Source organism: Odocoileus virginianus, chromosome 12 (genome assembly GCF_023699985.2).
Source record: "Odocoileus virginianus isolate 20LAN1187 ecotype Illinois chromosome 12, Ovbor_1.2, whole genome shotgun sequence".
Classification (NCBI taxonomy): domain Eukaryota; kingdom Metazoa; phylum Chordata; class Mammalia; order Artiodactyla; family Cervidae; genus Odocoileus; species Odocoileus virginianus.
Genome location: NC_069685.1, coordinates 3,180,036 through 3,194,598, shown reverse-complemented (window position 1 = coordinate 3,194,598; position 14,563 = coordinate 3,180,036). Strand labels below are relative to the sequence as shown.

The 14,563-nt window shown below is 42.6% G+C and overlaps 1 protein-coding gene across 1 annotated transcript in view; it reads right to left on the bottom strand.

Annotated features, from left to right (window-relative positions):
- The window catches only part of DCHS2 (dachsous cadherin-related 2), a 300,517-nt gene that overhangs the window by 23,609 nt on the left and 262,345 nt on the right, over positions 1-14,563 (bottom strand). The window contains 2 exon segments of the mRNA XM_070474720.1: positions 5,430-5,581; positions 9,764-9,975. Coding sequence (XP_070330821.1) covers positions 5,430-5,581; positions 9,764-9,975 — 364 coding nt within the window.

The window sequence follows — 14,563 nt, the reverse complement described above, 5'->3', positions numbered from 1 at the left end:
CAAAGTTGGGCACAATAAAAGGACAGAAACGCTAAGACCTAGTAGACACTGAAGAGATCAAGAAGAGATGGAAAGAATACATGGAAGAACTGTACAAAAAGATCCAAATGAATCAGATTACTACGATGGTATGGTCAGTCACCCAGAGCCAGACATTCTGGAAAGCAAAGTCAAGAGGGCCTGAGGAAGCACTGCTGTTAATAAAGCTAGTGGATATGATGGAATTCCAGTAGAACCTTTCAAAACCCTAAAGGATGATGCCATCAAAGTGTTGCATTCAATATGTCAGCAAATCTGGAAGACCCAGCAGTGGCCACAGGACTGGAAAAGGTCAATCTTCATCCCAATTCCCAAGAATGGTAGTACTAAAGAGTGTGCTAAGCATCAGATAAGTTGCACTCATCTCCTACGCTAGTAAGGTCATGCTTAAAATCTCGCAGTCTAGGCTTTAGCATTATGTGAGCCAAGAACTTCCAGACGTTCAAGCTAGGTTTAGGAAAGGAAGAGGAACCAGAGATCAAATTGCCAACATCACTGGATCATAGATAAAGCTAAGGAATTCCAGAAAAATATCTATCTTTGTCTCATCAACTACACCAAAGCCAGGCAAGAAGCAACAGTTAGAACCCTGTATGGAAAAACTGATTGGTTCAAGATCGAGAAAGGAGCACAACAGGGCTGTCTGCTGTCACTCTGTCTAACCAGTACACTGAACCCCTCATGAGAAATGCTGGGCTGGATGAGTTACAAGCTGGAATCAAGACAGGCGGGAGAAATGTCAACAACCTAAGACATGCAGATGGTACCACTCCAATGACAGAAAGCAAAGAGGAACTAAAGAGCCTCTTGATGAGGGTGAAGAAGGAGAGTGAAAGAGCTGGCATAAAACTAAATACTAAAAATCATATTAAATATTTAAAAGGCATTTAAATATTTAAAAAACATATTAAGATCATGGCATCTGGCTCCATAACTTCATGGCAATTAGGAGGGGAAAAGGTGGAAGTCGTGACAGATTTCTTCTTTGTGGGGTCTAAAATCACTGTGGATGGTGACTGCAGCCATGCAACCAGAAGACATTTGCTTATTGACAGGAAAGCTATGACAAACTTGGACAGTGTGTTGAAAAGCAGACATTATTCTGCTGATAAGGGTCCATATATTCAAGGCTATGGTCTTCCCAGTGATCATGTACAGTTGTAAGAGCTGGACCATAAAGAAGGTGGAGTGCTGAAGAATTGATGCTTTCGAACTGTGGTGCTGGAGAAGACTCCTGATAGTCCCTTGGAGAGCAAGGAGATCCAACCAGTCAATCTTAAGGGAAGTCAACCCTGAATACTCATTGGAAGGACTGAAGCTGAAACTTGCTGAAGCTGAAACTCCAGTATTTTGGTCATCTGATGCGTATAGCTGACTCATTAGAAAAGTTCCTGATGCTGGGAAAGATTGAGGGCAGAAGGAGAAGGGGGCATCAGAAGATGAGATGGCTTGATGGCATTACGGATGCAATGCAGGTGAACTTGGGGCAAACTCTGGGAGATGGTGGGGGACAGAGAGGCCTGGTGTGCTGCAGTCCATGGGTTCACAAAGAGCTGGACAAGACTAGATGACCAAACAACAACCCAGGAGTTTTTTGTTGCTCATTTTTATTTATTTAAAGTCCCTCAAAAGACAGTAATCTTGGCCCTAAAGTATTACAAGACTTACATAAATATCAATTACCAACTTAGGCAAAGATAAGGCTCTTCACATCTTTTGAACTATAGTGTTGGAGAGTCCCTTGCACTGTAAGGAGATCGGACCAGTCCATCCTAAAGGAAATAAGTCCTGAATGTTCATCAGAAGGACTGATACTGAAGCTGAAACTCCAATACTTTGACCACCTGAAGTGAAGAACTGACGCATTGGAAAAGACCCTGATGCTGGGAAAGACTGAAGGCAGGAGGAGAAGGGGACGACAGAGGATGAGATGGTTGGATGGCATCACTGACCAATGGACACGAGTTTGAATAGGCTCTGGGAGTTGGCGATGGACAGGGAAGCCTGGCGTGCTGCAGTCCATGGGGTCACAAAGAGTTGGACACGACTGAGTGACTGAACTGAACTGAAGTCTCTTCACATCAGTTATAAGTCAAGCAGAGGAAAGTCGTGATTGAAATCCCATCTTTTAATGCTCACACCTTGACATGTGTAATTTCACAACCGCGAGCTGGAATTTATTTTCTATGATTATTTTAAGTTTCAAAAGTGTTTTTTTCTGTATTGTTTCAGTAAATATACGGTTACATACTCTAAAGACTCATTCACGTGATGCAGTAGAAAGCTGCTGCCGCTGCTGCTAAGTCGCTTCAGTCGTGTCCGACTCTGTGTGACCCCATAGACGCAGCCCACCAGGCCCCCCCGTCCCTGGGAATCTCAGGCAGGAACACTGGAGTGGGCTGCCATGTCCTTCTCCAATGCATGAAAGTAAAAAGGGAAAGTAAAGTTGCTCAGTCGTGTCCGACTCTTAGCGACCCCATGGACTGTGGCCTACCAGGCTCCTCCGTCCACGGGATTTTCCAGGGGAGAGTACTGGAGTGGGTCACCAGTGCCTTTTCCGGAAAGCTCTACTAGGACCACTCATAAAGGAAAGAACATCAGTTCCACATTTACTAGCTGCCTATTCCTGGCAAACAATTTTACCCCTGTGAATTTGATTTCTTCACTTTGTAGATCTTAAGTCTGTTATAGGAATTCAACATGTAAGGAAGGTGCTCTATAAATGACACCTATTGTGATTATTACTATGCTTCCTCCCATGAGTTACTAGGGCACTTGATTTTCAAGTTCCTGGAAAATAAGAACTGTTTCACGTGTCTTTCTATCCCCAGTCTCATGCTTGGTAATTCATTTTTAAAATTCAGAAATATCAATCAGACAGAACCTTAAGATCTATTTTATAATTTTTCCACTGAGTTTTCTTATATGTGGCTTAATATGAGAACTAAAAATTATTTAGTTTTTGTTTAAGACATTTATATTGAATAGAATCATAACTGACGATATCTTTTCCTCCTTCATTTTATATTGTAAGACAGAGGGCTAGAAATGGGAATATCTTCCTCAGTCAGACAAAATAGCAGAATTCAAGAGTTAAAAAGAAAAGTTAAAAGCTAAATGATACCATTTCCAAAACATTTACTAAAGGTATAGCGCTGGAGGAAGTCATCCTTTTTGTTCAGTGCCTTAAATATCAGGGAAAGCACTAGAAAGGCACAGAAGTCACAAGGGGGTGGGCGTGGGGACCTCGAGAGGCAGGAGGTTCAAACGCTCCCTTGCCTTGGAGACAGGGGAGGCAGTGTGTGAGGGGTGCCTCTGCGTCTCTCGGGGCAGGGTGTGTAGACTTCATCTTCTCTCAGTTCCTACTTCTCCCAGCCTTGAATTCAGGGGGAACTGGTGAGGGGTGCTTTCGCACATTGTAACCAGTTTAAATGATGTGAACACTGAAACCATGATGCAAACAGGACAAAGCTGAAAGGGGTTAGATTTAATTGATAATTAGACTCCACTGAGGAAGAACTCTGCAACAGAAAGTCATTACAATCAGGAAACACATAGCTCCTGAAACAGGGCAGACACTCAAGAATCTGAATTTGTAATCATTCAAGTAGCAACTAGACTGAGATTTACCTGCAGTCAACTATGGAGAGAAAAAAGAGCTTTATGCTTAAAATTACTAGAGAAGCAATGTAGCAGGGTTTTAACATATTTATATGATTGATTTCAATGTTTATATAATATGTATCATAACAACTGATTACACTAAAATATTACTGAAAATGATCCTACTAGTTAAGACAGGGTAAGACCTTAAACTAAACTTTTAAAATACCTTTGAAGTAATATTTTGAAATATATTAAACAAAAGGAACTAAATACTTAATCAAACGTTTAGAGTTGGGAAGTTTTTCAGAGGTAAATTAATCCAGTCTGCCCAGGAAGAGATTCCATTGTAACTGGCTCTTGCTGTTTAACCACAAGAGCAAGAAACGGCAACCCACTCAGTACTCTTGCCTGGGAAATGCCATGGACCGAGGAGCCTGCTGTGCGTGGGTTGCAGACTGGATACATCTGACAGACTGAGCAACCAAGCCCATTCAGCCACAAGAATACACGGCACTTTCCCCGCATAACATGTAAGTAGTCTGACATTTGGGTCTCTCGTATTCCTACTTTTTCCCTCCAAAGGACGTCGCTGTGTAGCTAGTATGGTAGATGCGGCACAGCATCAGAGCACCTGGTGGTAAGATGACTGACGATGAAATGGTTCTGTGATCCTGAGCAAAACACTGCACGCCACTCTCAGCAGTGAGTGAGAAAAAGCCTAACTCAACTTCCCTGGGGGCGACGGGAGGATTACAGGAAACACTGTGTATGTGGCCTTTCAGAAAAACACGCAAATACAAGGCTGACTGAAATGCATGATAAGAAAGTTCAGGCTTCCCATGTGACCACTTCCTCAGAAACAAGGTTTACGGTTTCTTAGGTTTTCTTCCTAAAGTTGTCCAATATTACGGGTGTGCTTTCACTCAAAAAGGCCTGCAGGAAAGCACCGTGGTGCATCTTGTCCCCTCCTTCACTTAGTCATACATCCTAGGGTTCTGTCCTCATTGGTACACATATACCTTTTTCTTAAAATCAGTTTTTCTGTCCTTTCATGGAAGACTGATTTTCCATGAAAGACTGTCCTTTCCATGAAAGGCTAGGTTATCATTCTTGATGCAGCCTCCATTCACCGATATTTTATGTCCCTTAGAGTCTTTCATTTTCTTTTATAGACTGCGATGTCACAAATATCTCTGTACATATGCCTAGACACTTGGGAACACTGACTTTTAAAAATCACAGAAGACCTATGACACATTCTCTCTTTCACAGAATTTCTGTGTAAGTCTGGCATATTTTGAACTCTAGGCAAAAAATACATCTCTTCTTGAATGTGAACTTTAAGATGATCATTTCTATTAGAACACAGTCATGAAATATGGACCTGATAACGGGTTGTACTTTCCTACACAAAAATGAATAAATAATTTAAAACAGAAACACCACTCAGTCTTCACTGTTTTTAAAAGCAACTAAAGCAACATTTGCAGGGTCTCTATAGCTCAGGAGGCATTTCACAAATGTCTTTAATGTCTCTCATTTAATATCATACTTAATGGCATCACAAATGCATAGACTCTTAGAACTAGAAGGAATCTTAACATTCTTGTTAATCACCTTTTCCAAATCGTGTTTACATTCTAAAACTCTCTCAGTGTATCAAGGAAGATCCTAAGTTGGAGCAAAGGGAAAACCCATCTTACAGCTAAGCATACCAAACAAGAAGTCATGCCCAAAGCAACAAGGCAGAATAGCTGGTCAAACGGCCTGAGTTTGGGACAAACCTGTAGGCGCTGCTGTTCTCGTAATCCAGGATCACATTTGCTGTTAGCACACCACTCAGCGGATCCATGTGGAACACTTTTCCTTCGTTGCCAGAGAGAATGGAATACTCCACGAGGCCATTCGACCCACTGTCCAGGTCTGCGGCAAAAACCTGTGAGGAATGGTAATGTTACCAATTAGGTAAGCATTGAAAGTGCAGAACGGGTTAAGCCTATTTTTCAGAGCAATGCATTATGAAAGAATCACATTGTCAAACACATTTTAAAGACAATGATCAAAGGAATATTAGCCATAGCTGAATTTTATATAAAAGTGAATGATTAAAAAGAATTCATTTGAATCAGTTCTAATGAGATGGATGAAACTGGAGCCCATTATACAGAGCAAAGTAAGCCAGAAAGATAAAGACCATTACAGTATACTAACACATATATATATGTGGAATTTAGAAAGATGGTAACGATAACCCTATATGCAAAACAGAAAAAGAGACTCAGATGTATAGAACAGACTTGTGGACTCTGGGAGAAGGCGAGGGTGGGATGTTTCAAGAGAACAGCATTGAAACATGTATATTATCTAGGGTGAAACAGATCACCAGTCCAGGTTGGGTGCATGAGACAAGTGCTCGGGCCTGGTGCACTGGGAAGACCCAGAGGGATCGGGTGGAGAGGGAGGTGGGAGGGGGGACTGGGATGGGGAATACATGTAAATCCATGGCTAATTCATTTCAGTGTATGACAAAAACTACTGTAATGATGTAAAGTAATTAGCCTCCAACTAATAAAAGTAAATGGGAAAAAAAAAAATAAAAATAAAAATAAAAAAGAGAAAAAAAAAAAAGTGAATGATGGGTGAGAAGATTATTCTATAGACTAGATGCAAGAGTTTCCAAGTAATTTCAGTAGGAGTACCACAAGTTTTGAGTGAAATGAAACAAAACCCAGATTTAGTGCTAGCAAATTTAGATCCTAGTGATTTGATGAGTTGTCTAAGTACTAGTGTTGAAGATTAAAAACTACTAATGGTGAGGTGTGCATCACTATCCACAGAGATGTATTATTTAGTCTGATTTACATTTTAATTGCAAACTAGTTCTATTAGTGGATTCAAGACCTTGCATAAGAATAAGTTGACATATTAATTTCTTTCTGTATATTTTTATTTCCTAGGCCCCTCAGCCTTGCTCTGAGCTCCCATCTCCTGTCCTCTCTCTCCTGGGCGACTACACTGATGTCCTAGTGGGTTTTGCTTGTAACTCCCTTCCCTTTCAATCTATGCTTCACATTGCCGCCAGAGTTCTCAGGTGATCCAGGACCTCATCAGGAAGACACAACACTAGACATGTGGTACAGAAAGCAGCATCAGACAGTCCCCCTCAGGATCATGAGGACGAAACTTACCTGCATCCAGGGAGAATAAGTCCATCATGTCCCCTAGGTCATACATTTATAAGAGTTACAGAGAGGAGGCCTCCAAGGAGACATATCATTTAGGGTCTTCAGATGCCATTAACGCAAATGCACTGTGGCCAACTTCAGGAAAGAAACACAGCAAGGAGGCAGTGCCCAGGTGAAGCACAGGAACATGGATATCTCTAGGGCACGGCTTCTCTGAGCTGTTGCCATCAAGATGAACCAGCTCTTACTTGTCTTCATCTTGCGTTCTACCAGTCAAGGTTCAAATTCCAGAGACAGAAAGTCTATGAAGCAGCCACAGTTGACAGCACTCTGTGACTGGGTGGGGTGGGGGTCACCACCTTGACTGACAATCCTACCAAGACTGCTTCTGGCAGAGAAGGGGAAGTTCCTAAAGGGAGTTTGTGGGGCTGCAACCAAGAGGAGGGCAGTGGGCAGTGTGGGAGCAAAAAGCAAGAGCTCCAGAACCTTCTACATTCCTGTTCATCTGAACAGGACACAGGAAAACAACAGTTTTATTAATAGCGTCCCTGAAATTAAATGATGTAAAAAACACAAAGAACAAAGTTCCTTGTATCTGTCCCTGGCTGAGCCTTCTCAAAGTTTACATTACTGAAGCACTGGCAGGTCGGGCTGTTTCCCTACTGGGGGTACTGGAGCTTTAAAGCTGCCCTCACCTTAACATGAGTGGTCCAGCTCTGTCCAGGTCAGCATGTGTGACGAAGTGCAAAGCACCAGTGCCCTGGGGAGAGGGTCCGCTGTGACCAAGTCGGCCCTGCAGTGACACCGGGGGCATTGGCCATCCCGGCTGAACAGGCACCACTGGGGGTAGAGACCAGGAGAGAGGATGCTCTTACTCCTTACCTTCCTCTTAAGCATCTCAGTCCTGGCTGAAGCCAGAGTAAAGGCTCAACAATTCTGCAACATGCTGGAACCTGGAGCGATTAGGCTAAATCTTCAAAAATAATGTAGGAAATCCTGGGGATCCTGGACCAACCGAGAGCACAAACCTAAAACTCCAAGACAGATGACCCTCTGCTGGTCTTGTCTGCACCTTCAGAGAGGAAGGTGGCATCCGGACTAGGCAGGGATCAAAGAAAGGTCTGTGTGCACATCCAGGTGAAGGTGCTGCGTGGGAACCGAGGGGATCACCTATACCCCGGCCCCATCTACCCAGAGAGAGAGTCATGAGAAAAGGTCTGTGTGCACATCCAGGTGAAGGTGCTGCGTGGGAACCGAGGGGATCACCTATACCCCGGCCCCATCTACCCAGAGAGAGAGTCATGAGAAAAGGTCTGCATGCACATCCAGGTGAAGGTGCTGCGTGGGAACTGAGGGGATCACCTATACCCCGGCCCCATCTACCCAGAGAGAGAGTCATGAGAAAAGGTCTGCGTGCACATCCAGGTGAAGGTGCTGCATGGGAACCTAGGGGATCACCTATGCCCCGGCCCCATCTACCCGGAGAGAGAGTCATGAGAAAAGGTCTGCGTGCACATCCAGGTGAAGGTGCTGCATGGGAACCTAGGGGATCACCTATGCCCCGGCCCCATCTACCCAGAGAGAGAGTCATGAGAAAAGGTCTGCGTGCACATCCAGGTGAAGGTGCTGCGTGGGAACCGAGGGGATCACCTATACCCCGGCCCCATCTACCCAGAGAGAGAGTCATGAGAAAAGGTCTCTGTGCACATCCAGGTGAAGGTGCTGCATGGAAACCTAGGGGATCACCTATACCCCGGCCCCATCTACCCGGAGAGAGTCATGAGAAAAGGTCTGTGTGCACATCCAGGTGAAGGTGCTGCATGGGAACCGAGGGGATCACCTATACCCCGGCCCCATCTACCCGGAGAGAGAGTCATGAGATGCTGGGTCATGGGTTACAGAGGTGAAAGGGAATGTTCCGCTCAGCCACCAACTGTTAGCAAGGGGGTTTACACACATTCTCTGTGCAGATTCCCAAGCCTGTAGGTGTCCTAATGCCCAGGTTCTTGAACTCAAAGCATCAGTTCAGCCCTGAATGGAAAGATGAAGGTGTGCAGCAGCCCTGAAGCAGGGAGAGTCTAGCAAGGGCGGGTGGGTTTGGAGCTTGAGCAAGAAGACTGCCGTGTGAACAGACCCTCTCTTTCAGCACAGGGCTTTCTCCCGAGACAGGGCTGGGCTTGAAAACAGCGGATGTGCCCTTCACATGAGACACCTGAAGGTCCCAAGCCCAGGGGGCCTTCCCATGTGTCTGCGCCTCAGTCTGTGTGCGTCTGGCTGCAGCTCCACTTGGGAAATGCCTGCTCACCCTCTAAGACCAAGTGCAAACCTCAGGACCCATTTGTGTTTCCTCTTAGCTCACAGGACATTCAATAAACGCTCTTCTATTATCACATTAGAAATTAAAGTTGTGTACTTAGTCGTCTGACCTCTCCACTAAACTGTACACACTTAGAAGGTGAGCTGCTTTTTGTGCCCATCTGGAGTCCCTGCTAATCTCCAACAGGGTCCCTAGAAAGAGCAGGTGGGTGCTATATGCATGTTATGCATGCTAAAATGCTCAGTTATATCCAACTCTTTGTGACCCTGTGCACTGTAGCCGCCTAGACTCTTCTGTCCATGGGATTCTCCAGTCAAGGATACTAGAGTAGGTTGCGATTTCCTACTCCAGGGGAACTTCCCTACCCAGGAATTGAATCTACATCTCCTGCATCTCCTGCATTGGCAGGGGGTTCTGAGCACAAAAAGAAGGGAATAAGGGTAGTGAACTCAGAAATTCCAGACTTCCTTCAACCTAAGGTTTCATCCAGTACATCATATAATGCATATGCCAAGAAAACAGTTACAATTTAATGTCCTGGAAAAGGTATTTAGGTATTTGGATGTACACTGATTGATAAAAATTCACACACACATATAAAACACGTTTCTATTACCTGTACAATGTGATGATTGTAGAACTGGCCCTCAGACACTGATGCTTGGTAAACAGTTTGCTCAAAGTGTGGTGGATGATCGTTCAGATCTTGGATAAAGACTGCTACTTTGCTGTAGGCTCTATGCCCCCTACTTTCAGCTAAAACGATGAGTTGAACTTCTTTTCTGACTTCAAAATCAAGAAACTTGGGTTCTTTCACAGTGACTTCTCCTATTTTTATTTCCAGAGAGAAAAAAAGGAAAGAATAGAAAATGATTTTACCTTTGACTGATGCTCACATGCTCTCCTCTCCTTCAATGCCTCCCACTGGCTGCAACCCCCTTTCCTAGTGTCTGGGGTCATTGTGAAGAAAGGTGAGAACAGGCAGACATTTACACGGTTCAGACATGTAGGAGGGGAAGAAACCATGAAGCATCTGGGATCTGAGGGCTCTGTCTTAAGTCATCCTTCTGTCTCTGTATTTAGCCCACGGCCAGGTCTTTGCAGGCAGACATCTCTGAATTCACCTTGTCCCTGCTGCTGCCCTCCTCCAAGCAACCAGCATTTCCCACCTTGTCCCCTGCATTAGCCCGCTCACTGGCCTCCGCACGCATCCAGTTCCCATTCTGAATTAAATAATTAAAAAGGCACTGTGACTACCCTTAGAGCCCTTGATTGGCTTCCACAGCAATTATGGTGAAGCTCAGCATTTTAGCCTCCCCAGGACCACCTGCTCCAGACTCTCCCACCTGAGAAATCTCACTCACCTTTCTCCCGTTTGCTCTCTCTGCTCTGATGCTAACACTCACACATGTTCTGCTTCTGAAACACACACTTTAGAGTTTCCCTGCAGACTTTTCCATCCATCTGGGATTGTCCCCACTTCCGTGGATCCTCAGGGATCTTTCCAGCCTATACCATCACCATATCTGTCTCTAACACACTCTCCCAAAGAGCCTGCAGAGCCTTTGTTCACCTGTTCCTGCCGAGTTACTCCCCCTGGTTTCTTAGAAGATTCACCAAGGTGAGCATGGTTACCTCTTACATCACCCTCTCCCCAGTGCCCAGCTCAGGATCTGCCACACAGATGCACCTAATAATATCTGTTCCACCCTCAGGCAACAAGTAGAACCAGGTGAGGGAAACTGAGCCTTGGGGTTATTCCCTGCACAGGTTTTCCCTTGGATTAAGAAACTTCCTCCCAACATAATTTCCTTCTCAAGTTTCTACTCTGTTTCCTTTCTTCCCCTTTGCAATTAAATTTCTTACTGAATTTATTGTTATTATTATTCCACTGTCATGATTTACTCAGCTCTCGCTGTCAGAAGTTCCATCAAATGGAGTTTGCTAAAATGGGTACTGATTTGAAGCTTGAGACACCTGAAGCCAAGCACAAATCCTAGCCCTGGATGCTTTATTCAGGTAAAGTACCTGGCTTCCCCACTGCCAAGCTTGTGACTGGTCGGAAGTGACTGAAGTTCTGCTGGGCAGAGGCTCACCTTCTATAAACAGGGCTCTGAAGGCCCCGTGGGGCTGCCGTGGGAGCGGCTCGGTGCGTGCCGTGGATCTCTTCGTAGTCACATGATATGGAGCCCAGGGTCCTCCCCTGTCTCTCACCCCCCCACCATCAGATACAGATTTAATACCTACAGAAGCTCTGAATTTAGGAGAACATTCAGTAGCACGGATTATTACAAATTTGGTCTTCTGGTGAAATAATCTGTATAGTTTTTGGAAATATGGCCTAGAGTCACAGTTCTGATCCATCTGAATCAGTTTCCCTAGAGAACCAGAGTCGGCCAAAGAAACTTTAGGCTATTATGTACCTACCTGGATGCTAACAGTAATCACGCATTGGTGTGTGCTGAATCACTTCAGACATGTCTGACTCTTTCTGACCCCATGGACTGTAGCCCACCAGGCTTCTCTGACCATGGAATTCTCCAGGCAAGAATACTGGAGTGGTTTTCCATGTCCTCCTCCAAACAGTTATAGCCTTTTCTAAAAAGTCTAACTCTAGCACTGAGCATTGTGGGAGGTATTTTATTGCTTCTATTCTATTACTAAGAAAAAAAAAATACTTATATTCTACATGAAAAACTAACTACAATACCAAATTTTAAAATTCATAAATTCACTTTTATTGTCATCAGATTCAGTTATCAATTTTAGAAAGCTAAATTACTTTTACAAACCACAGTTTGATGTTACCAAAATCCCTGATAGAAAATTCAGAGTAGATTTAATGACAGGCAGCTGAAGAATTATTAAGATGCATTTTGATGAAAGAAGACAGCTTTCAGAAGTCTCTGTGGAACAAGGGCTGAGCCCATACCTCCAAATGAGAGAGGGCCCCCAGTTGACGTGGATTCAAGGCTCTCATCTGGAGCTCTGTCTCCACCAAACAGGGCATTCAGCCTGCTGTCGTGTTCTGTTACTATTAGTAAAGGAAATAAAATTGAAACACAACACTTAATTGCCAGTGTCACTTAGTAGAAAGTGTGCCAATCACAGTGCAGATCAAAGTGGATTTTTTTTTAATTAAAGGGTTGGGTTTACGCTTGATAATTGGAATTTTGCACTTGGAATGAATCTGTAGTTCTAATGCGTTCCTTGCTTGGTTTTTATTTTTGGCATAATAATTGGCACATGCTGTGGAAATTGAGAAAATAGAAAAGACAATGACCAGTCTGTGAGGTGATTCCGGGCAGGCATACCTACCAGATACACAACTTGCCTTGGATGACTGATACACACTTTTTCTTAGAGATGTCCAGGATCTACTGTCACCAGGGAGATGAAAGTACTCCTGGGTTCTGTCTAATAGTAGGGGCAGAAGTCCATGCTTTCTTTTGAGTAAGAGGCTCACAAATATCAACTTTTTGCTCATTTACATGTGAGTGTGCCAGTTATGTGTTTAATAACCTGAGAAGAAAATTGCGGCGATACTTTTCTTCTGATATATGGACATGCATAGCCTTTATCCAAGTTATAAAGTCCACATTAAAAGGAGATTAAGTCTTCAAATACTCAATGCTAGGTAGCATAATCGGGTTACTTCAGCCAATTACAAACTGTGTACATGCATATGTATATGCCCAAAGCTGAATGTGATTAATATTTATGTTATCCCAAAGCTTTTAAACTCTCTCCTCTAAAGCTACATCCTTGAAACATTGGAAGTTTGATCACTTTTTTTATGTCAATCTACCAAATCATAGAATGAAAACTACCATTTGTTCTTTACATGCACAATGTTAGCCAAACTGCAAAATTCCTTCTGGTTTAAACAGTGAGTGGTAGATATTTTTAAGTCACAGTGGCAACAGGTTTAGATGCAAAAGTAAACTTCAGTTTGTGACTGTGGCACAGGGCAAACTCAGGCACAATTGGACAGAAAACATAGTTCTCTCCAGAGAGCCACCTAATCATAACTTACCAAACCAGTGACTAATAAAGTGGTTTTCTCACACTGTTACCCTGCAGAAAAGTGAATATAACATGAGAGATCAAGTTTACTGATTTATCATGCATACCGGTTTTGTACTTTGGCATATGTTTTAAAATACATACATTGGTAAAACCTATATTAAATGACTTTTGACACAAGTTTAATGATTATCTGGCAAAGGTGGCATGAAAGATGAATTTAATATCACAATTTAAGATCCTTAGAAATATTTCTTGACAAAGTTATGATATGTTATGATATGTTAGTGGAATAACCTGCATGACAAAAGCAACTAAAATGCTTGATAAATTGCATGTGTGTGTGTGTGTGTGTGTGTATTAAAGCTCATCAAAGAATCCATAAATAAAAAGTTTCCATGACAATGTATAGTCTATAGTTAACAAGCACAAAATTCACAAAGAAGCAGGGCACCGTGAATGTCAGCCAGCAGATTCAGAGGTTGCAGGATAAATTTTCAAAAACTTAAATGCAGATGTTATTGGACAAATAATATATTATATTAAATATATTAAAATATATTAAAAGAAGGTTGAAAACAAGAGCAAGGAACAAGAGATTACTTATTTAAAATACCAGAAGTTGAAATAGAATTAAAGAAAACTTGTAGAAATGAAAAGTGTACTTCCTGAGAGTGAAAAGAAGAGGCATGTAGAAATAAAAAATATAGAAAGAGATGTAAGAGACAGTAATACAGTTCCAATATTTGTCTAACTAAAGTTCCAAAGAAATATGTAAATAAATGATATTTAGATCAGAAGCTGACTTATTAATACAACAACTGAAAACCATAAGACAGAGAGTAATATCTTAAATAAAGAGAAAATAACTGAGCCTGAAATTCTGAGGCCAGCAAAAATATCTCTTAAAAACAAGAACTGAATAAAGACATTTTTAAATAAACAAAATCTTGGAAAGTTCATTGCAACAGCTTCTCACTAAAGGATGTAGTTCAAGTAGAAATAAAATTATTCTAAGTCTGAGATGTAAGAAAAAATACTTACTAATAGGAAAGAAAATAGAAAACAAGCAGATGAGTCCATTTAAAAACATTAATAATGCCTAATTTGAAAGACCTAAATTTGTGGTCAAGAAAAAAACTTATAAATTGCAAAAGCAGATTATTAGGAGATAAAGAATTCTAAATCTCAGGTATTGTTTAAGAGCAAGATATTAATGTTAGACTTTAATTGGGGCTTCCCTGATGGTTGAGCAGTAAAGAATCCACCTTCAATGCAGGAGACACAGGAGACTTAGGTTTGATCCCTGGGTCAGGAAGATCCTCCGGAGGAGGAAATGGTAACCCACTCCAATATTCTTGCCTGGAAAATCCTATGGACAGAGGGGTAT